This window comes from Zingiber officinale, chromosome 8A, assembly GCF_018446385.1.
Source record: "Zingiber officinale cultivar Zhangliang chromosome 8A, Zo_v1.1, whole genome shotgun sequence".
Taxonomy (NCBI): Eukaryota; Viridiplantae; Streptophyta; class Magnoliopsida; order Zingiberales; family Zingiberaceae; genus Zingiber; species Zingiber officinale.
This window is the reverse complement of record NC_056000.1, coordinates 43067123-43091944: the sequence shown is the minus strand read 5'-3', so window position 1 is coordinate 43091944 and position 24822 is coordinate 43067123. Positions and strand designations below refer to the sequence as shown.

The window sequence follows — 24822 nt, the reverse complement described above, 5'->3', positions numbered from 1 at the left end:
CAAATTAGTTGACACCTCCAAAATAATAATTTACTCGACAAAGTAATTAGGATTTTATTAAACATGAACAAAAGTTTAACTTGAAAAATAACACTGGAGAAGTTTTGGATGATAGTAGGTTAGGAAAACTATGTCTATGCATGTCTAGAAAGATATGACTTCGACCTGGTGCATTTAACTTAGTGGAATAAGCTAAAACTATCCCTTATCAATCATAGCTGGTTAGACCAAAGTTTTGTTATTAAATTCAGTGGATAAGACTACTTGAAAATTTTTGAAGACGTGGTTACTCTAATGATGTCCAGGTAACTCACCACAGTTTAGAAGTTTATCCAAAAAATATCTGTTTGTTGAACCCAAAGCTAAAATTGAATCTAACACATATTAAACCAAATTCTAAAATACAATGTAACTCATCTCACAAAATTATAGGATCCTTTTTGTCTTAAAATTTAGAATGGTGAGATGAATAAGGTTTAATTAAAGTAAAATTATGATTAATTCTAATTAATCAATCTAAAATTCAATAATCATGCTAATTTTTGAAAACTAAGGTCTTAGAGTAAGGGGGAGGATGCCTATTGGGTTAATTTTTCAAATTCTAGGAAAAACTATTTACTTTTCTAAAAATTTCTCTTTTTCTCTTAGTATTGCAAAAAAAATTTAGCCTTAGTTTAGATCAAATCTATAGAAAGCATGTTCTTATAGATCTAGGAATCGAGCATCTCATAAACATACCAGGTTTACTTTGATAATGTATTCAAAAACATAGAATGGCGTGAGATGCGTAGGTCTCTTGCTTGAACTTTAAATGCTTATATCAGTATATCAACATAAGTCTGGGCGAAAAATATAATAATACAATAATCAAGTTAAGCAGTCCTTTTTTAACAAAGTCTAACTGGATATTAATACTTAACTTGACTAATCAGGTGAATACTGTTATCTTCTAGTAGTCAATTAGTAACTAAAAGTTAGACATTTAAAGACCAATTTTATATGAGCACTTTTAAACTAAGTTTTTTTCATTAAATTGTTTCTTAATTAATTTTTTTCAATTAATTTTAACATAAATTAATTTTTAACTTAAATTAATTCTACTTATTATTTAAATTAATCTTTCAACAATTAATTTTTAAAAAAATTAATTTTAACTCAATTTATTTTAACTTAATCATTAACAATCTAATTAATCAAATCACTTATTAAACAATTTAATCTTTACCATAAATTCTTAACTTAAATTAATTTCTTAATTTAATCAATTAAAATTAATTTAATTTTTTCAGTTAACCTCTTAACTAAAATTAATTTCTTAACTTGCAATTAATTTATAATTTTTAACTTAAACTAATTTATCTAACTTTTTTTTTAAAAATAACTTATTTAATTAACTTAATTTTTTTAAACTTAATATCTTTCTTAACTTAAATAAACTTGTAATTTAAATCAATATTTCAACAATCATTTTTTTAAAATTATTTTTTTAACAACTAAAATTAATTTCTCTCTTAACTTAAACTTAAATTAATTTTTCAACAACTTAATTAATTTTTAATAATCTAATTTTTAACTTAATTAATATTTTACTTAAATTAATCTCTCACCAATTTAATTAAATATTTAACTTAAAAAAACTGCACAAACCAGGGGCGGGTGGCCCTGGTAATAAGGCTCCGGGCACCTGAAAATGGGATCCGGGCGCCCTGCCCTACTGCCCAGTCCAGGTGCCCGAACGCCTATATAAGGGGGCCAGCGGATGCCCCCTTTCCTTGCACCTCTCTCCTTTCTCTTTTGCAAAGGCTCATCACCGGGCTTTATAGCAAAAACAAAAAAGGGGAAAAAGAAAATTTTTTCCTGGTTCTTAAGCCGTTGCCGCAGATCAACCGAGGTTGTTAGTTCCTTTATAAGTATTCACGATGCGTTGGTAATATTCTAATCCTAAATTTTATTTTGTTTCTTTTGTTTCCTTTGGCATTTCATTTTTAGGATGTTGTTGTTAATTAGGAAACGATCACATCCTGGCGTTAGACCCTCGATTGTTAGTACAAACCCTATGTTTTTCATTGATGAACTTATAATTAGATTTTCATCCACTATATATGTTCCTCTACTTTCTAGATATCTAGATAGGTTTTTTTTTTTTTGTTTGCGTTCATGCATTCTCGCTGTAGAGGTTACTGATTATTATAGCTTATAGCGCTTAGTTTATTGTTCTAGTTCAATCAACATAGGTTTGTATGTTGAACTGTATAATAACTTAGTTAGAGTTGATGATCTTACCTACACCACTAAGGTCGTCGGTAATGATTGTTGGTGCAATATCCCTTGGATCAAGTTGACTAGGTTGACTAAGTTTGAGTTGGCTCAAGTTTAAGTCTTGATGTTTGGGTTTTGATGTTTCACAATATATAGAGATTGCATGAGCAATCGTTCGATTGGGGAGATTGTTGGGGCAATTTCCCTCTGGTCAAAATTTGACCAGTCTGATGTGAAGAAGAGTCAAGTAGGTCAAAGGGTTGACCGAATACTTGATTGGGAAAGTTCTAACTAGAGGTTAGGCAAGAGGAAGTTCTGGTGAGTGAAGTCATGCAGTTGGAAATCCTGGTGAGTGAAGCTAGGTGAAAGACCTTGTGAGTGAAGTTAGGCAGTTGGAAAATCTTGGTGAGTGAAGCTAGGTGAAAGACCTAGTGAGTGAAGCTAGGCAGTTAGAAAATCCTGGTGAGTAAAGCTAAGTGAAAGATCTAGTGAGTGAAGCTAGGCAGATGGAAAGTCCCGGTGAGTGAAGTCAAGAAGTGGGAAAATCTTACTGAGTGAAGCTAGGTGAAAGTCCTGGTGATTGAAGCCAGACAGATGGAAAGTCCTGGTGAGTGAAGCTAGGCAGATGGAAAGTCCTAGTGAGTGAAGCCAGGCAGATGAAAAGTCCTAGTAAGTGAAGCTAGGCATATGGAAAGACCTGGTGAGTGAAGCTAGGCACGTGGAGATCCAGGTGGGTCAAGGTTGATCAGACACTAGTGTTGGGAAGCGCAAGTAGGTCAAAGGATTGACTGGATACTTGGCACGAGGAAATCCAGATGGGTCAAGGGTGACCAGACATCTGGTGGAAGTCCAAGTGGGTCATGGAGGACCGGACACTCGACACGAGACGGCAAGTCCAAGTGGGTCAAGGTTGACCGGACACTTAGCACGAGGAGAAAAGTCCAAGTGGGTCAAACGATTGACCGAGCACTTGGTGAAGAAGTCCTAGCAGGTCAAGATTGTCCGGATGCTAGGCACGAAAAGTTCCAACATGTCACGATTGACCAGATGTTGGATTTGGGGTTAAGCAAGTCAAGGATGGTCAATCGATTAGCCGATCGATTGGACCAAAGCCCAATCGATCAGTCGATCGATTGAGGGTGTTTATCGCGCAAACAGAAGCCTCCCCAATCAATCAGTTAATTGATTAGGCACCGCCAATAGATCAGCCGATCCATTGGGGGCTGGAAATCGCGTGTGACGCTAGAAAGCTGAATCGATTAGCTGATCAATTCAGGCTTTTCTAGCGAAGAGCACAGTGACACTCTGAATTGATCAGTCGATCGATTCAAGCCTCTCCAATCAATTGGTCAATCAATTGGGATACGACCATTGCGCATGATGTAGGTTTTGGACGACCGAGATCCCTGGAATCTGACGTGGCAATCAATTGGAAGCCCTAGAAGCATAGATATAAAGGTGACGAAACGTTCAAACGTTGTAACCCTTCTTCTTCTTAAGCTCACATGATCTTCTCCAACACTCACCTCCATTTCTTGGAAGCTCTTGGGGACAAGTGTTGTTGCACTTCTAAGGTTCAAGAGACATTCTTCAACAACAAGGTCAAGCAAGGAGAGGCTTTTCTTTTGCACACTTGTATTTCCTTCTTGTGTGTGTTGTATCTTGTTGTGTGAGTCTTGTACGAGGTTTCTCCACCTTCGGTAGTTACCGAGAAGAAGTATTTTTCATAGTGGAGAGCATGTCGTGTGTGGATCTTTAGATTAGTCATTTCTTCTTGAGGTGGATACTAAGTAAATCCCTTGTGTTAGCATTGTGAGAGTTGCTTGAGTGTTTTTTGCTGCAACAGCATTATCAAAGCAAGCAACCGAAGCGTGACGAGCTATTTGTTAGAGTGTATATTAAAAGTATAGCTTTTTGTATAAACATATAAGAATCACATTGGTCAAATGTATACATTTATATGCTAAGTGTAGTTGTTCAATTAATTTATATTGTAGATAACATGGTGTGTGGTGTCACACACAGAAGAACATGTTATCAGTTCCTTATAAATTATAAACAGTTGCTCACAACAAAGATGAAATGGAACAAACCATTGGAGTGGTTGTAGTGTAATTAGATATTAGTTTATCTTGACTAATAAATTACACTAGTGCACTATGAGTGTATTGAGCAGGATCATTTGAGGTAGTTTCTTTTTATACTGACTAAATAAAAGAATAAAACCTCTGTTATTATGAAAGTGTGTGCTCTTAATCCTAATATAATAACATGCACATATACTTAATATTTATTTCTTTAATTTATCAAATTGTGTGATTTAGTTCAATAAATCAATAGGCCCGATAAGTTGGGAAATAATATCATTTATAGTGCGTGTTGTTGACTATAGAAGAAAATTGTGTCCTAGGAATCTAGGTTGATGATGTCCCCAAGAGGAGCTCATAAGGATTGTCATATAAACCCTGCAGGTGGACTTAATTCGAAGGTTGAGTGGTACTACTCTTGGAGCTAGATATTAATTAAAGTGAGTTGTCAGTAACTTATTTAATTAGTGTGCATTCAATATCTTAAACACAGGGAGACTAACACACTCATGATAATAAGGAGCTCATATAGTAATATAGGATTGGTGCGATAGTTCAATAATAACTCTTTAGTGGTATGAGTCAGGGGCGGAGCCACGTTGATGATTGGTGGGGCAACTACCCCACCTCAATATTTTGTAAATGTGTCCATAGATATTATAAAATTACAATTTTGCCCTAGTAAAAAAGAAAAATAAAACTAGGGCTCGCAAGTTGCAACCTGCAACCTCGTTGCCCTCTCCCTGCGCGGCTGTGCGTCGCCTGCGCTCCCTGAGACAATGACGACCCCTAATCCCTATCCATCTTCATCGACAGTGACTTTGAGATTTTCTCCGCCCTCCTTTTCTTCCTCCGCTCCGATTCTCTACTAATCTCTAGTCTCTACCCTCTGTCGCCTCCGTAGCTTCTCCAAGTAGAACCTCATCGACGACTCGACGAGGCTCTCTTTTACGGTGTCGACAGCCGGCTTCCCTCCGCCTTATCCCCGCGACCCCGCCGCCACTTGTTGGATTCGACGACGCTACTGTGCTTGCCGGTGGCGATGGAGTCCACTATCCACAGTCCACCCCGTGTTGGACGTCATTCCCTAATTTCCACAATTCCACTGCTTTGTCTGTCGGATTCAAGACTTCGAGGACAGCTGGTATCTTCCCCAATTTCACTTATTACTGCTTGCAAGTTGGAATCGATTCCCTAATTTCTCTTATTATTTAGTAATTTTGGTTGATTAAATATTATTGGCTTTACATAAGTTACATTACTAATTTACTAGTTAACTCACAATGTAGTAAAATAACGCATTTTTAAGACCAAGAAAGTGAACTTCTCGACTGATCAGATTCTCAATTATGAAAATTGAGAAAAGAAGTTAACATTTTAATCTTGTAGAGGAACTTCCTTATCATATAGACTTACGGTGTTGCATTTACTAGACAGTTGAGGATATTAGCCGTGAGGTAAATAAATAAGCGAAAAAAATAAGTGGTGGACGATTAGTGTCAGTTGTTGTTGCAATTTTCCAGTTGCCATTAAGCTGTTACTGAAGCTTCTTTTGTTGTAGGGTTACATTTAAGTTAAGTAAATTATATTAAAATTTACAAATAATTGTTCATATGACATTTTCTTTTTCTTCTTAACATTAACAGGAATGGATAAATTTCTTAAAAGAAAGTCAATGGTAAATGAAGAAACAAGTCAAAGAGAAAAAAGTAATCTAGAGTTACAACATGTTCCCTTAAAAAAATCTCAAGTTGAAATCAATTTGGATGATCTTCAATCAGATCCTGGGTTACGGTTAAAAATTTCAAACTATGATCCTAATGATCGGGAAAAAGTGAGAAGAGCTTACCTGCAGAAAGGACCTTGTCAGCCTCGCAATCATAATTTTCCACAAAGAAAAATCGGTAAAGCATCAAGAAGATTTTGTCCATCTTGGTTTAATGAATTTGGAAATTGGTTAGAATATAGCATAAGTAAAGATGCTGCATTTTGTTTGTGTTGCTACTTATTCCGACCAGATTTTGGAAAACAAGTAGGTGGAGATTCATTTACTTCAGTTGGGTTTACTAATTGGAAAAAAAAAGAGATTTTTGTTAAACATGTTGGAAGTTCAAATAGCGCACATAATCAATCTTGGCATAAATGTGTAGATTTGATGAAAGAAAGTCAACACATTGAAGTTGCTCTTATCAGGCAAACAAAGCAAGCTCGCAATCTTTATAGAGTCAGGTTAACTGCTTCAGTTGATTGCATACGATTTTTGTTACACCAGGGGTTAGCTTTTCGGGGGCATAATGAATCTAAAAGTTCATTTAATCAAGGTAATTTTCTTGAACTTTTGAAATTCATTGTAGATCATAATGAAGATATAAAGAATGCAGTTTTACAAAATGCTTCGGAAAATAATCAATTAACTTCTCCTGAAATTCAAAAAGATATTGTAAATGCTGCTTGTCTTGAGACTACAAATGCCATATTGAATGAACTTGGAGATGAAGTGTTTGCCATATTAGTTGATGAATCACGCGATATATCAGATAAAGAACAAATGGCTATTGCTTTACGTTATGTAAATTTCAGAGGAATTGTTGTTGAACGTTTTATTGGAATTGTTCATGTTGGTTATACTTCTTCCCTGTCACTAAAAAAAGCTATAGAATCACTACTTTCATATTATGGATTGAGTATAGCTAGAATTAGAGGACAAGTATATGATGGTGCAAGTAATATGCAAGGAGAGTTTAACGGGCTCAAAAGTTTGATTTTGAAAGATAATCCTTTTGCATATTATGTTCATTGTTTTGCACATCAACTGCAACTTACTATTGTTGCAGTAGCAAAAACTCATCTCCAAGTTGCTTCTCTCTTTAATTTAGTTGCTATTGTAGTTAAAGTAGTTGGAGGTTCATGTAAAAGACAAGATATCTTTCGAGAGAAATGAATGGCTGAAGTTAAAAAAAAGCACTTGGAAATGGAGAAATTTTCAGTGGTCGTGGCTTAAATCAAGAATCTGGGCTTAAAAAAGCTGGTGATACTCGTTGGGGTTCACATTATGGCACATTGATGAGTTTAATTGTGCATTTTTCCATTGTTCTTAATGTTTTAGAATATGTAGTGGAAGATGGTGCTCATTCAGAACAAAAGGTTGAAGCTGCTGGTCTTTTGGATTCTTTAGAAACATTTGATTTTGCTTTCACTTTGCATTTACTGAAGAGCATTTTGGGTGTTACAAATGAACTTTCCTAGATTTTGCAGAGAAAGAATCAAGATATTGTCAATGCCATGATACAAGTTAAAATCTCAAAAAAGAGATTACAATTGATGAGAGATAATGGTTGGGATGATTTATTGAATGAAGTAATGATGTTTTGTAATTGCCATGATATTGTAATTCCAGACATGAATGAAGTTCGTGTTCTCAAGGGTAGATCAAGACGTAAAGCTCCAATTGTTACCAATTTACACTACTACAAGGTTAGTTTATTTTATGAAGTCTTGGATATGCAACTTCAAGAGCTTAATGATCGATTTACAGAAGTAAATACTGAATTGCTTCTTTGTATGGAATGTCTTAGCCCAGAATTTTTATTTTTTGCTTTTGACAAGGAAAAGTTGCTTCAATTTGCTAAGTTTTATCCCGCAGATTTTTCATCAGTTGAGATTCTGGCATTAGGTAATCAGCTTGATAATTATTTTATGGATATGAACTCCAGTAAAGAGTTTGCAAATTTGAAAGGAATAGGAAGCCTTGCGAGAGAATTAGTTGAAATAAGAAGAGATATTGTACATCCATTGATGTATAAGCTTATTAAACTTGCACTTGTGTTACCAGTGGCTACAGCAACTGTGGAAAGGGCATTTTCTGCTATGAAGATTGTGAAAAATCGACTTCAAAATTGAATGAGAGATCAGTGGCTGAATGATTGTTTGGTTACTTTTATTGAAAAAGAAGTTTTTGATACAATTGACAATGAATTAATATTACATCGTTTTCAAAATATGTGTACTCGTAGGGAATTCTTGTAAAATATTTTGTTATGTAATTTTTGTATAATATATTGTGCTTTAAATATTTTGCTCCACTTGATATAAGGGGGCTAGCTTCGCAATTCTGAACAGAGAAAAATTCCGTGTATTGTGTCTGTTAAGTCATTCAAATTTCAGATATGGCTACAAGCTTATTGTAAGGCCTTTTAATCCTACAAAAACTTTTATATTGTGGCTGCTATTAAATACAGGAACTCAACCCTTTACTTAATTTTCCAGCTGATTTTCTTTGATCTATGCAATAAAACAACAATTGAGAGTTGCCATTTCTACTAATCATGTTATATTGTTATTAAGGTGCTTCCTTCTTTTCTTTAACTTACCTTCTGTATCTAATAGAATCACATGCAAAGCTATTTATCTTCCGTTATATGCAAATTCTTACAAAAGATGTTCAAGGTCAGAAATTTCCCAACTAGCTTATTTACTTAGTTTTTACCACTATATAACTAGCTTACTTTGTCCAATTCTTTCCCAATTGAATTTATTAGATTCATATCCATCACCAAATTGGTTAACAAATTCTATTTTGAGGTTCAGAATTGCTATTTTACATTGTGTGATACAAAGAACCAAATCTTCATGTGGGTTTAGTTGCTTAATCAATTAAGATGCATAATTGTACTATGACCTGGTGAATAATGCTTCATCTTTTCTGAGTAACTGTCTTTTATGATATTGTACAAATTTATCAAAATTTTCTATGCTCATTAGTGTAACTTCTGTTTATATTTGTATCAGATCATTAAGGATCAAAAGCTCATCAACTTCATAATCAACAATGACATTCATTGCCCCACCTGTTATAAGGGGCCTAGTTCCGCCCCTGGTATGAGTTATTATTGATGAATTCGAGTTGGGTGTTCGGGGCGAACACGGGAAGCTCAAGTTTATCGGGAGACCAAAACCAATTCCTCCTCTCAGTCCCTATCATAGCCTCTTATTTATAAAGTCTTATACTCACTCATACCCACCTTCTTACCCACCTTAAGATGGCCGGCTAAGCCTAGCTTGGAGCCCAAGCTAGGGTCGGTCAAACCAAGGTGAGATGGTGGCCGACCCTAGCTTGAACCCAAGCTTAGGTGGTTGGCCACAATAAAATAAAAGGGATTTTATTTTTAAAATCTTTTCTTATGTGGAAGCCATGTTTTAAAAGAGAGTTTTAAAAATTATAAATCTTTCCTTTTATAGCTTTCTACAAAAGATTAAAAGAAAGATTTGATATCTTTCTTTATTTGTAGTTAAAAGGAATATTTTAATTTTAGAGAAAACTTTCCTTTTTGTAATCATTCACATGTTTTAATAGAAAGATTTTAATTTATAAAAGTTTCCTTTTATAACCAACCATGAAGGAAATTTTTAAAAGAGAAATTTTTATTTTAAAAATTTTCGGAAACAAATTAGAAAGTTTTAATTTTTGTTTAAAACTTTCCTTGTTTGGAGGACAATGAGGTGGCCGGCCATTAGAGGATTAAAAGGAAATTTTTAATTAAATTTTCCTTTTGATACATTGGCAAGGAATATAAGGAAGTTTTAATTATAAAACTTTCCTTATTTGCCAAGACCAAGGAATATAAAAGAGAGGGTAGAGGTGCCTCACCTCACAACAACACATCTATTATTTCCTCTCCTCTCTTCCTTGGTGTGGCCGACCCTCTTCCTCTCCTCCTTTTCTTCTTCTTTGGCCGGCGGCATCAACTCTCTAGGAGACTCTTGGTGGCCGGATTTTGCTTAGAGAAGAAGTAAAGAAAGGAGACTTTGTTTCTTTGCATCCCTTAGAGCTTGGTTGGTGGCCGAAGACCTTCATCTCTAGGAGATTCTTGGTGGCCAAAACTTGCAAGGAAAAGGAGGCTTGGGTGGATTCTCATCTCGGTAGATCGTTGCCCACACGACGTCCGAGATAAGAAGAAGAATACGATAGAAGATCATGAGGTTTATAAGCTACAAAAGGTATAACTAGTTATTAGTTTCCGCATCATAACTAGTGCATCCTTTTGTTTAGATCTTGAAATACCAAACACAAGAGGCTAATGATTCTAGGTTTCAGATTTGTGATTTGAATTTGTGTTTCTTTTGTTTTTCGATCTTGTGATTCGATTGTTCTTAATGGTTAAACCTAGGGTTACTATAAGGAGGTTAAATATTGAATTTCTTTGAAAGGCTTTGTCGAGACAGTGGTGGATGATCCCATACCCAAGAAGGCCTAGTGCCTTGCCATGTTTGACCTGGGAGCCGATCTCTTAAATAAATATTTAATTAAATTTGTAACATAGGTGGATTTGGATTAATAATGTTAAGCATCGTTTGAGATCCAAGTCTAAACCTCTAAGAACATATAAGTTGAATTTGGAATCAATAATATTAAGTTCTGTTTACGATTCCAAATTTAATTTCTAAAGAACACAATAGGTTGTTAGGAAAGGTTCAGGACTTATACAAAATTTTTGTACAAGGGAACTGGTACGATATTCCGTATAGCAACCAACACTATTCCCCCCCCCCCCCCCCCTCCTCTAGCATCAATCGACCCTAATAAGTGGTATTAGAGTGAGGTCACTCTTCACCGGAATCACTGTCGGAAAGGGTAACAAGCTAGAGGGAGAAGAAGTTGAAGCAAATTTCAACAACGTCAAAGACTTCAAAAAGTCTCAACTTCAAATGGAATTCTAAGATGGACTTGGATACGACACAAGGGTGCCTCCACCATTCACAATGGCAAGCTTTGATTATTAGAAATCAATAATCAAACATTTCTTTATGATGGAGATAGAGCAATGGTTTGCTCTAATGGAAGACTTTAAAGCTCCAAAAGATTCAAAGGACAAAATTCTCAAGAAAAGCAAATGGAGCAATGAGAAAATTTAAAGGTGTAAGGCGAATGACAAGGTAACCAAATTATTGGTTAGTCTATTGCCAAACACAATCATTTGCAAAATTGGAGAATACAAGGATGCAAATGAACTATAGAGTAAATTGGCCAAGCTTTATGAAGAACCCTCCACTGCACCAAATCAAGAGAAATCCAAAGAGGGCGACTCATTGGAGCAAGACCAAGAGGAAGAGGGCTCTGAAGTTGAGAGATACTCAATTTCCGAAGAAGAAGTTCAAGAATCTTCATCCTCAAAGGAGTGCAACCAAAAGAGCAAAGAGGGAGCATACTCTTTGTTTCATGTGTAAGGGGATGAAGATGAAGAGGCCTCTACCTCTAGAATTGAGGGGGAGCATCATTCATTAACACTGGAGAAAGAAGAGGCTTCTACTTCCAGGTCAAATGGAGAAGAAGATGGTGTCACCTCCATAAGTCAAGAAAAATCAAGTAGAGGATCATGTGCTACCCCTACAAGCAAAGGTATAATAATTTCAATTGTTAATAATAAAAATCATATCATTTGTTTTGAGTGTAGGGAACATGGGTACTATAAGAGTAAGTGCCCCAAATTGGCCAATAAGAAGGACCAAGTGATACCTAAGGGCAAGGAGAAGCCCAAAGAGATCGCCCCCATGACAAAGAATAGCAAAGAGCACATAGTGTGCTTCTTGTGTAATCAAAGAGAACATTACCATAGTCAATGTCCAAAAGGGAAGAAACCGGTCAAAATCAAGGGAGGAAGCTCAAGTCAAGGAGGAGCTCTCAAGAGCAAACTCAAGGTATCATTTATTGAGTCTATCCCTTTAAGTAATGATAAAAAGCATGCTAGTTCAAATTTATATCATTTTAATGTTATTTATCTTGAAAATAGGAAGCATGATAGAATTAGAGAAAATTATGTTGTCTATCATGTTAAAACCACTCAATCTAAGGCTAGAAAAATAGATAACAAATTAGGCAATAACTCTAAGGATTTTAGATATAGACCTAAAACAAAAGTTACTTATAGGAATCAAGAAAATCAAAATATAAGGATTTAAGGTTGAAAAACCAAGCCTTGAGATCAAGGCTTGATAAATTAGAAAATACCCTAAAGAAAATGGAAAATATTTTTAAGGGTCAAAATGAGCATAACCTAAGTTTAGGAACACAAAAGTCATCCTATTGCCATAGAGGTTTGGGGGGTACAAATCTAAGGCTAAAAAGGATGTGACATCTTATCATAGGATTCCATATAGCTATGAAACCAACCCTAGATCTAGTGGTCAAGTAAAAATTACAAGGGAACTTAGCCCTAGGAGTATTTTTTGGAAAGACTAATGTGACTAAGACTTCTAAGAAGTCAAAGAAAGTCACCAAGAAGGTCACAAGGGAAGCTATCTATTGGATCATGATGCACGTGAGAGGGGGGGTGAATCACATGGTTTTTAAAACTTGTTTTCTTTTAAAAATCAAAAGCAGAGTACGCAACGGAAAGAAAGAAAGAAAGCATCAGAAAAACACGAGTGGTTTTTACTTGGTTCGGAGCCTTCAGCGACTCCTACTCCAAGACCTAAGTCTCGCGGACCTATCGATGGGAAATTCACTAAAAAACCTCTTCCGGTACCCCCGGAAGAGAGAATCGAGTACAGCGCACTGCACTTGCCCTTTTATAGTAATTAAGTACAAAAGGTTACCAACACTTTTATGGATCGAAATGAGAGCTCTTCTTGTGTTGATGTCTGTCTGCCGAGCGCAATCGGAACTCCTCTAATCAGTTGTTGGGCTCAGCAGCTTCATAGTAGGGTCGTAACAGCAATCGGGATCAGTCAGAAGCTTGAATGAACGCACGGTAGCTTGTATGTCGTTGTTATTCCAATGCGTCCTCGAAACTGCCTTATAAAAGGCTTGAAAGACACCTCCAATGAGGCAAAATCAATCCCAAAGTGATCGGTGCTTATCCAAGACTTCATCCAAATTTTATCCAGTGAAAGGCGTCTTCCATAGCCTTGGAAGGCGCCTTCTATGAACAGTACCGAGGCGCCTTACATAACCATAGAAGCGCCTTCGGGTATTGTTCATCCGAAGGCAATTTTGCTTCTTTGCTTGCTTTCTTGTCCTGCAACAAATGTGTTAGTCCAAAATATCCTGCAAGACAAGTGTTAGCACAATATAAAAAATAGAATAATTAGTTCCTGTACTCCTAGGACTAGGAACTAGTCAAGGTCTCAGTCTAGGAATCCCAAATAGAACTAAACTAGACCGACGCCTACTGTCCCTTAATTAGGACGCATCCTTACAGTTACTCTCCTCCAGTGAGTTACCTTCACTTACCGTTTGTCGGACATTCGGTTAGTCCGTCGACTTGTCTGGACTTCCAACCAACTATCCAGTCGGCCCATTAACTAAGCTGGACTTCATGCTACCTATCCGGTCGGCTCGTCGACCTAGCTGGGCTTCATGCTAGATAGCCCGTCGACCTATCTAGACTTCATGTTAGCTATCCGGTCAGCCCATCGACTTAGCTGGGCTTCGCACCAGCTATCCGATCGGCCCGTCGACTTAGCTGGATTTCTCCTTCACACTCAGTCAAAGTGTTAGATCACAACAAAACTAACTTAACTTATTTTGTCATTCATCAAAACCTGAGTTAGATCGTTAGTGCTAATCGTACCAACACTATCCCTAGAGTTGATCTAGAGAAAGTGACCGAGACTTCTAAGAAGCTTAAAAAGGTCATTAGGAAGGTATTTAGGGAGGTTATCCCTAGTAAGTACCTAGAGTATCCAAGGAGCACCAATAGGTTTTGGGTTCTGAGGAGCATATTCTCTATATCCTAGATGAGTTTAGAGAGTGTCAACTCTAAATTGGTTAGGGTGGTTAACCCAATCTTGATGAAGTTGACACTTGGATGTGTTTTCAAGGGTTTTGTTAACTTTTGAAAATGATAAGATTAATTGATTACTCTTTGGAAGAAGAAAATGTGCCAAAATTTGAGAAATTGGACTTAATTTTATTTGGCACAACAAATCAAGAGTAAAAGAAATGTCAAGTTGGGTTTTGACATTTTCTTAAGAAAATGAGGGTAAATCTAAGATCAATTTTAGGTTTAGCTAAGGATTAAGGATACTTAGATAGAATATCTAAGTATATTTTATTTATGTTAAATTTCATGATTATTTGCCCATCATATGTTATGATATCATTTTTTGCATTCATGCTTATTATGAAAAAAAATAAAAATATCATGTCATGTCATACATACATCATGTAACAATAGTATATTTTCTTTTAAAAATTATTTCTTTTTGATGTATGTCATAACTCATCATGCATTATTTTAATTTCCTTATAATTAAGGGCAGTGGTATTTACTAACAAGTGACATCCTAGGTAGATGTTCAAATTTCTAAAATGCCCAAATAGATATACATGGTCCCTAGTTTAGGGCAAAACCAAAATCTACATCTCACAAAGACTATAAGGTGACTTGTATGTGTGTTAGTGTACATTATATACAAGTGAGATGTTAGGATGATGAACAAGACTTAAGATGTTGATTTAGTGCATCTATTTGAGTTTTGATTTCATCAAAACACATATTTATGTGTACTCAATCATTGAAAAAGCTAATGTACAATCCAAGTGCATTGAGCCCAAAGAACATGGTTGGAAATTGGTTTTGAAAATCATTTTAAATATACTTTAGAAAATCTTGATGAAGGCTATCTTTTGATAGTAAAGTTTTCAAGAGTTTTCAAGTTTTGTGTCAGTCTTTGAAAATAAGATGGATTTTATTAGAAAACTATTTTTCTTTGATAGTATATACCCTAAATAATACATACAAGAGTTTTCATGATTTTTAAAATTTTGTAAAATGTTTGAAGTATTTCTGAATTTCACTGAAATTCACTTTCAAGAAATCAGAGCTTCAATCAATCACCCGATCTATTGGAGTGTCTCGATCGATCGGCCGATCGATTGAGATAGAGTTTTCTCATGAGCAGAGACTCACGGAATCGATCAATCGATCGATTCACTCATGCTTGGATCGATCGGACAATCGATTCAGAGGCATTTTAAGCGAACAGAAGCTCGCAAAATTGATCAGATGATCAATTGAGCAAGTGGCAATCTATTGAGTCCTAACCCAACCGATTGAAAAGACTGATTTTGATTGGGAAAGCTTGATTAAGTTAAAGGTATTATCAAAAATCAAAAAGCTGGGGGAGATTATTGGTGCAATATCCCTTGGGTCAGGTTGACTAAGTTTGAGTTGGCTCAAGCTTAAATATTAATGTTTGGATTTCAATGTTTGACAATATATGGAAATTGCAGGAGCAATCATTCGATTGTGGAGTTGTTGGAGCAATTCTCCTCTGGTCAAGATTTGACAAGTCTGATGTGAAAAAAAGTCAAGTAGGTCAATGGATTGACCGGATACTTGATTCGGAAAGTCCTAACTGAAGGTTAGGCAAGGGGAAGTCTTGGTAAGTGAAGTCAGACAGTTGGAAATTCTGATGAGTGAAGCTAGGTGAAAGACCTAGTGAGTGAAACTATGCAATTGGAAAATCCTGGTGAGTGAAACCAGATGAAAGACCTAGTGAGTGAAACTAGGCAGTTGAAAAATCCTGGTGAGTGAAGCTAGGTGAAAGACATAGTGAGTGCAGCTAGGCAGTTGGAAAATCCTGATGAGTTAAGTTAGGTGAAAGACCTAGTGAGTGAAGCTAGGCAGATGGAAAGTCTCGGTGAGTGAAGCCGAGCAATGGGAAAATCCTAGTAAGTGAAGCTAGGTGAAAGTCCTGTGAGTGAAGCTAGGCAGATGGAAAGTATTGACGAGTGAAGCCAGGTAGATGAAAAGTCCTAGTGAGTGAAGCTAGGCAGATGGAAAGACCTGGTGAGTGAAGTCAGACATGTGGAGATCCAGGTGGATTAAGATTGACTGGACACCTGACGTTGTGAAGCCCAAGTAGGTCAAAGGATTGACCGGATACTTGGCACGAGGAAATCTAGATGGGTCAAGGATGACCAAACATCTGGCGGAAGTCCAAATGGGTCATGAAGGACTGGACACTCGGCACAAGACGACAAGTCCAAGTGGGTCAAGGTTGACCGGACACTTGGCACGAGGAGAAAAGTTCAAGTGGGTCAAAGGATTGACTAGACACTTGGTGAAGAAGTCCCTGCAGGTCAAGGTTGACCAGATGCTAGGCACGAGGAGTTCCAACAGGTCAGGGTTAACCAGATGTTGGATTTGGGGACCCTTGAGCTTGAGTTAAGCAAGTCAAGGGCGGTCAATCGATCAGCCGATAGATTGGACCAAAGTCCAATTGATCAGCCGATCGATTGGGAGAATGCTGTGATATACAGCAACCCAATTAATCGGTCGATCGATTGGGGGTGTTTATCGTGCAAACAGAAGTCGATTGATTAGGGGCTGGAAATCGCGTGTGACGCTAGAAAGCTGAATTGATCGGCTGATCGATTCAGGCTTTTCCAGCGAAGAGTACAAAGGTGCTCTGAATTGATCAGCTGATCGATTCAAGCCTCCCCAATCGATTGGCCAATCAATTGGGATACGATCATTGCACAGGATGTAGGTTTTGGACGACCGAGATCACTGGAATCTGATGTGGCAATCGATTGGGAGGAGCCCCCAATTGATTGGAAGCCCTAGAAGCGCAGATATAAAGGCGATGAAGTGTTCAAACACTGTAAATCCTCTTCTTCTTAAGCTCACATGATCTTCTCCAACAATCACCGCCAGTTCTTGGAAACTCTTGGGGACAAGTGTTGTTGCACTTCCAAGGTTCAAGAGGCGTTCTTCAACAACAAGGTCAAGCAAGGAGAGGTTTTTCTTTTGTACACTTGTATTTCCTTCTTGCGTGTGTTGTATCTTGTTGTGTGAGTCTTGTACGAGGTTTCTCCACATTCGGTAGTTACCGAGAAGGAATATTTTTCATAGTAGAGAGCGTGTTGTGTGTGGATCCATGGATTAGTCACCTCTTCTTGAGGTAGATACCAAGTAAATCCCTTGTGTTAGTATTGTAAGAGTTGCTTGAGTGTTTTCCGCTGCAATAACATCATCAAAGCAAGCAACCGAAGTGCGGCGAGCTATTCACCCCTCCCCCCTCTAGCATTAATCAACCCTAACACGGATTTTACGTTATCTCATACTATCATCTAGGACTTTTTAGGATTACGACCATCTGCATGCCCCTTCCAGTGATACCCCCCTCGGGATCCACCATTTAGCAATTGCTACTCGCATATCATGCTCGATACGATCTTTCATATTTTTTGGGGGGTCGGTGTGTATCGACTATGAACTTGTTTTGATCAGTCGCCCTTAGAGTACCGGACTATGCCCTTTATAGGGTTTTAGTCACATGCATTTTGCCTCTGACCACTCGTGACATAGCGATGATACGTCCTTTTCATTCATTTCTCCTTTATGCATTATGTTATAAATTAGACATATATATTAGTTTGCACATATTTCATATCATCATCTACTTATAAGGTATTACCACTAGTCGATGAGTTCATATGTCCTATTGCCACATTTTGACTGCCTACATAGCCTCATTGGATATTGATTCACCACGGGTGATGTCAAAGCCCTAAATGAGTTTAATATAGTAGGTGCTAGGAACTTCATTTTAGCTAGTGTACATATAAATAATGAGGGTGTCCTATCTTGGAGGAGAGAGGCCCAGCATCAGCTTGACCCAGTCGCCCAGCCTCCACTTGATCCGGCAGCCCAGCCCTAGCCTGATCTCACGACACAGGATCAGCCTGATCCAGCTCCAGGAGAGGAGGCAGAGATAGATGAGTACATCGCTGATCTTTTTGGGCTGCCCGCACCTCCAGTCCCTCGTACGTTAGACGATGGAGTTATCAGACTTGAGGGATCCATGACGAGTCTTCAACGGGAGGTCTCCGGCCTTTGATAGGACGTCTCTAGTCTTCGAGATGAGCAGACTTGTCATACTGAGTTGATGGACCTGTTATGATCCTTGGGCTGTGACTCCTCTTCCTTGTCTTCTCAGTAGACCAGCTTCTAGTTTATCTGACTGATGTTATTTAGTGTTCACTCTGGATATTTCTTTTATCATATTAGGTTAACTATTTCAATAGTTTATGCTCACTATGGTTATTAGATGTTTTAGTTCTTTTATCTTATTACACTTACAATTACTTCTATTTTTCCTTTAATTATTCAATAAAAATATCAGTTTCAGGCAAGGGTATCTGAAACTATTTTTAAAAGTATCATATTTTCAAAAAGTTTTTTTTAATGTATGTTGTTTAAAGTTTTTAATATATATAGTTCAAAATAACCTTGAAAAGTGTTTTAAATACTTGCATCATCTGAAAAGTCCGTTTTCAAAACCATATTTTAAAATTATTTTTTTCTTAAAAACTTCTTTGAAAGTTTTCTTAAAAATATTTTTAAAATATCTTTGATAAATATCTTTAGAATCTTTTGAAAAATTACTCTGCTTAAAATTAGCTTCAAACTCTACGTGTGGATATTCTTGCAAAAATATCTTTGAAAATGTTTTTGAATTATTTGAACATTTAAAAAATATTTCCAAAATTTTGAAACTCCTTTCAAATTTTTATGATAATTTCTTTAACAATATTTTTACCAAGTCATTATATAAAATCTTTTGAATACCATTGTGTAAATTATTTTACTAAATTATTTGAAAAAACCTTGTAAAATTTTCTTGAAAACATTTATTCTTCCCTCCAATAAACCTGAGCTTTTACCTTTGTCAAGTTGTTCAAAATCTAGCTGTAGTTTGGTAAATAGACCAACTCCTTGATCGAATTGCTATTATTTTTGCTTGATGCATAGTATTAATTTTTTGATGTATATCAAAGGGGGAGGGATAGTGGGATAGATTAGAAAAATCAAATCATGTTAATTCACTTTACTCAATTTTTAATACTTCCTTAATTATATTTTCTTCTAACTTTAACCCAACTTGTCATTACATAAAAAAGGGGGGCACATAGGTTAAAGTTAGATGTGTTGTTTGTCTAATCTTTTTACCAAGTATACAGGAGTTGACTGGTTTGAAGGACCTTACACCAGGCTGAAATCTAGCTAGGTCTGCGGGACCTGATAGTTGGTGCGAAGTTCAGATAGATCCGCGAGACCCGATATCTGGTAGGAAGTCTGACTGGGTCCGCGGGACCTGACAACCGGCCAAAGCCCAATTAGGTCTGGGGACCTGACAACTGACGGGAAGACCTGGTGAGTCAAAGCTAAGTCAACTGACTGCAAGTGGTAAGTGAAGGTAAGAAACTTGAGGAGAGATCCAGTGAGAATGCATTCCCCATTGAGGGAACTGTAGGTGTCGGTCCGGCATAGGTCCATTTGGCAAACCTAAGTTGAGACCCTAACTAGATCATAGTCTCGGGGAGACATGATCTAATTACTACTATTTTACTAAATTGGGCTAACTCTATTTTGCAGGATATACTTATTTTTGCTGTCCAGGACTAACTCTTTTTTGTAGGGAAGAAGGTTAGAAAAAGATGAGTCCGGACGCCAAGAAGGGATTTGGGCCTATAGTCCGGACCCCGGAGCTGGTCTGAGCGCTCGAACTAGCTCGCCCCAGCAGGTGCCATGGGCACCCGGGCGGTCCGAGCGCCCGGAGTCGGTCCAAGCGCCTAGACTTGAAAACTTATTCAAGAGCTGAGTTGGAGTACGTTGACTGGCCGAGCCACGTCGACAGACATGGTCCAAACACCCGAGGGGCTCCATGCGCCCGAAATGGGCCTATATAAGGGCCTTCAATTAGCAGCTTCAGAACATCAACAATTACATCTTTTATATTCAAGTGTTGCTTCGAAAAGACTCCAACGACACTGAAATGCTGCTCCGAAGTTCGAAGAACGAGAGACTTCATTTTTTCTTTCTATTTGTCGGTAACTTTGTTATTTTTAGTTCCGACACTCAACTTTTGTAATATTTTTATGAACTGATAGTGATTGTCCAACGAAAGCATTTGACAAGTGTAGACCTTGGAGTAGGAGTCGTCAAAGGCTCCAAACCAAGTAAAACTACTTGTATTAACATATGATTTTCTTTCTTCTTTCACTGCATAATTCGCTGTCGATTTTTGAAAAATGCTATTCACCCCTCCCCTCCTCTAACGTATTTACGGTCCTACAGAGGATAGATCCAGTGAGGACGTGCTCTCGATTGAGAGAACAATAGGCGTCAGCCCAACTTAGGTCCATTTGAGAAACTTAAGCTGAGACCTTGACTAGATCATGATCTCGATGAGACATAATCTAATTAATACAATTTTCTTATTGTGCTAACTTTATTTTGCAGGATAAACATATTATGGTTGCCTGGACTAATTATTTTTTATGGGAAAGACAAGGGTGAAAAAGAGGTGTCTAGGTGTCTGGTCTCTGGGTGCCCAAAGTTGATCTGGGAGCCTGAACTAGTTTCGCCTAGACGGGAGCCTAGCCAGGCACCCAGGTGGTTTAGGCACTCGGAGTTGGTCCAAGTGCCCGAACTAAAAAAATTCATCCAGAAGCTAAGTTGGTACATGACTACTCACCGATCCACGTCTACTGTACAAGTGCTCGGAGAAAGTCCAGGCACCCGAAGGTGGATAAACTTCGAGGATGAAGTTTCAACAAGAGCTCACCACGTCAGCATTGTCCAAGCACCCAGGAGGGGCTCCAGGCGTCGAGATGGGGCTATAAAAGGAGGCTTCGGCTAGCAGCTTTAGAACAACAATTGCTAAAAACTTCATACTTGCGCACTGCTTCAAAAAGATCTTCGGGATACCAAAAAACTGCTCCGACAATCTATGCTCAAGTTTTTCAAGTTGTATTATCGGTATAATTTAATTCCTGCAATTGTACTTAAAATTTTGTAATTACTTTCATGATTATAGCGATTGCCCAATGAAAGCACTCAGTAAGTGCGGGCTTTGGAGTAGGAGTCGTCGAACGCTCCGGATCAAGTAAAATCACTTGTGATAGCTTTCACTTTTCTGATACTTTGATCATTTCCACTATGTCTTCTCATGATTTCCAAAAAAGCAACGAATACTATTCACCCCCTCTAGCATCTTAATGAATCAACACTCCGGAGAAGTCGAAATATGTAATGGATGACATCATTAAACTCCTTGCTATCTCATAAATTCACAGGACTTGAAATGCGCTCAATCGGACTTATCTAGGTCCATTAGTGAGTTTTGATCAAAATCCATTAATAGACCAAGAGACCTCAGATTGCAATCAATTCAGGTTCTATGGATTTATGAGGTTACAAGGAGTCCAACGGTGTCGTCTATTGCATTTTCGTCTTTGTCAGAGGTGTTAGAATTTTATCAAAAAAATCAACTAAATCATAAAACATTCATATCAAGCCCGGGGGTTAAGGTTTAGCTAATTTTTTGATAAATTTTTAATATCTCTGGAGATGTTAAAAATTAAAATCCACAAGTTCTGAAATGGGTCCAATCTTCGGAGATTGTCCATTTCAGGTCCTATGGACTCCTTACAATCTTAGAAATCTACAAGACCTGAAATGAGTTTAATCTTAAGTCTCTAAATCGATCAATGAGTTTTGACTAAATTAAACACATTGATGAATTTAAAGAACTCTGATTACACTTATTTCAATTTTTGTGGATTTTTAAGGTTGCAAGAAATTTAAATATGCTATCTATTATTTATTTTGATTTCTCAAATATGTTAAAATATAATAAAGAAGAATCGATAAAACCTATATATTAGATCTGATATGGAATCATATCAAATCTAACAACTTAATAAAACATGATATCTTATCAATAATAATTTAATAATAATTGAGTGTTAAAATGGAGAAATTAATAAATTGAATATATTCTTAAGTATAATGTATCTTTTGCTCTATTTACAGGGTGCACGCTATGCTAAATTGCCAAATTTATTTACACAATAGTGTTGCTCCTTTTTTTTATTCAAATATTTTTTTAATTTTAATAAGTGTTTATAATTTGATAATGATTTTTTTATAAAAAAAAATAGTGCGAGTACTGACGTGGTGGTATTGCATGGACCCAAAAAAACAAACATTTTCGTAGCTCCTACTGGAGGTGTCCAAAGAGCATCCGCTTAAAACTCCCATTGTAACGTGGATGGAATGAAGGCGTTCCCTCTCGGCCTCTCCTTCGTTTTCTGTTTTATATGTTTGTTCGTTTGTTTTTTTTTTTAATTAAATGTTATTTTATTTGTGTTTAAAAAAAATAAAAATATTTAAAAGAGAGAGATGAGTGTTGAGAAATTATTAATGTTATTTTAGGTTAGTAATTTGCGAATTTAAATTTTATAAAAATTTAATTATATATAATATAAAATATAAAGGACAGATAAAAATATATATAATAAAAACTATGAGACCCATAAAAAAAAATAATTTTTTTAATAATAGAGAGACATGTCAAATCCAAGTAACTCTTCTTTCGATTAAGTTTTTTTTTCCAATTTTTAAAAAATAGTAAAATGGCGTTTATAATTTGATAATGTTTTTTTTTTTTGAGAAAAAAAATGGGTGGATCATTACAAAAAAAAAGTTGTTGAAAAGAGTTTTTTGTTTTTTTAACGGAGCCTGCATTATAGGAGCCCCAATAATAACACAATACAATATTATAAGCTCGATGTGCTGGCATTAATTATCCATTTTTTCAGGGCCTTATTATGAAATATCATTAAATAATTACTTCGATAACCACAAAGATATTTCAAACTATTTAAATGCAAATTTCGAAAACTAGTCCACGCCATGTCCCTATCATGGTCAGCAGCGCGATGATTACCAAGCGAAAAAAATCATTAAAATATGTTACACGGGAATAATTTTAAAAATTAAATAAAAGCAAACGTCAAATTCGTACAATTACCAACAAAGTCAAATTAATAACAGCAAATGACATTGATCGGATCCTGAACCATTCGTAATTTTTTTTTTTTCTTTCAGGAAAAAATCATTCTGAAACTAAATTAATAATACTATTAATTATCTCAACCAGCAATTAATAATAATAATAATATTTTAAATGTAAATTTATTGAAATCTGTTTCGGGGAGATTAAAATAGATATTGCACTGCTTAATTAAAAGATTAAAAGCATGAAATCTAGGTTCTTTTACGGCTCTCAAAGCAACGGATCTGTGTTCTGTGCGAATCTTAAAGCTACGGATACCTGTTTCCTCTACTCGCCGGAGTTGAGAAAGGCGGCGACGGTCTTCAACATGTTCGCCGAAATATCGCAGGCGGGGTTGATGAGGTGGAAGACATGGGAGGCGTCCGGGCCTTCTGCCTCCTCCAGCCGCGCTTCCCCCTTCCAGCCGCTCTGCCTCAGCAGTTCGTGGTACGCCCGCCCCCTGTCCTTCAGCATGTCCTTCTCTGCCACCGCCACTACCACCCGGCGGCCTGGAAGCGCCACCAGGCTGGCCGCCCCCTTCGCCGCCGGGTTGATTAGCGGATCGTCCACCCCGTCGGTCCCCGGAGACGCCAACTGCCACAGTTTATCTATCATCTCTCTGTCCGCCGAAGCCCTAGATTCCGACCCGATCGGCTCCGATCCCCAAAAGAAAGGGTGAATCAGCAGCAAACCCTCGATCGCCGCTTCATCCCGCCCCAGCCCCTCCGCCGCCGCGCGCAGCGCCGCGTGGTGGACGATGTTGGCCCCGGCGCTGTCGCCGGCCAGGAACAGCCGCCCCAGATCCGCCCGCCCCTCCGCCAGCCACGGCTCCTCCGCCGGCCGCGACGCGACCCACCGCAGCGCCGCGAAGCAGTCATCGTACGCGGCCGGCAGTGGGCACTCGGGCGCACGGCGGTACTCGACGGACACGGCGACCACGCCCGCAGCGGCAACGAGGGCGTTGAGGTAGTTGTGGTAGGTAGGCGAGGCGGCGCTCTCGATGACGAAGCCGCCGCCATGAAAGTAGACGAGGACAGGGAGCGTGCGGTCGGGCTGGGGGTGGCCCGGGAGGTAAAGGCGAGCGGAGAGGTTGGTGGCGGGATCGACGAGAACGTCCTTGGAGACGACGCCGGTGGCGGAGTCGACACCGGCGGGAACGACGCCGGTGCCGAGGAAACGCTCGACGCGGCCGCTCTTGTAGATGCGGAGGAATGGAAAAGCATCGAGGGCAATTTCGTCGGGGGATTCGACTGGAGTGACGGCGGCCATAGCTGGAAGAAGAAGGGCTCGACGCTCGACGGGGTTTCAGTGAGGAAAGGGTTTAATTTATAGTGAACCTTTGTTTTTAAAAAAACAAATTAATAATATTATTATTTTAAGATTATCGGATAATCCATAAGGCTAATATGAACAAATGATAAAACAAAAGGTTATTTTTCTTTTATTAATTTATTTTCCATTTTTTTGTTGTTTAAAAAATAATAATAATTGAGAGAAAAAAAGACAGTCTAGAAGCTGGCAATAAATACTCTTTTAATTAGTTTGGTAGTGGCGCTAGAGTAGGTAAGACATTCAGTGACATAGTAGAAATGCCTTCCATTTTTTATTTTAATTTTGGGAAAAT

The 24822-nt window shown here is 37.6% G+C and overlaps 1 protein-coding gene and 1 pseudogene across 1 annotated transcript; one reads left to right on the top strand and one right to left on the bottom strand.

Moving 5' to 3' along the window:
* Positions 1-5994: 5994 nt before the first annotated feature.
* LOC122010728 lies at positions 5995-8372 on the top strand (annotated as a pseudogene).
* Positions 8373-23306: 14934 nt separating this feature from the next.
* Positions 23307-24521, bottom strand: LOC122008690 (tuliposide A-converting enzyme 1, chloroplastic-like). The gene has a single exon (XM_042564521.1). It carries the CDS (start codon positions 24465-24467, stop codon positions 23487-23489), a length of 981 nt encoding a protein of 326 aa, XP_042420455.1. The 5' UTR covers positions 24468-24521; the 3' UTR covers positions 23307-23486.
* Between the last annotated feature and the right edge of the window lie 301 nt (positions 24522-24822).

Coding starts and splice junctions, on each gene's coding strand:
- LOC122008690 (XM_042564521.1), bottom strand. CDS start 24,467: ATGGCCGCCGTCACTCCAGTCGAATCCCCCGACGAAATTGCCCTCGAT.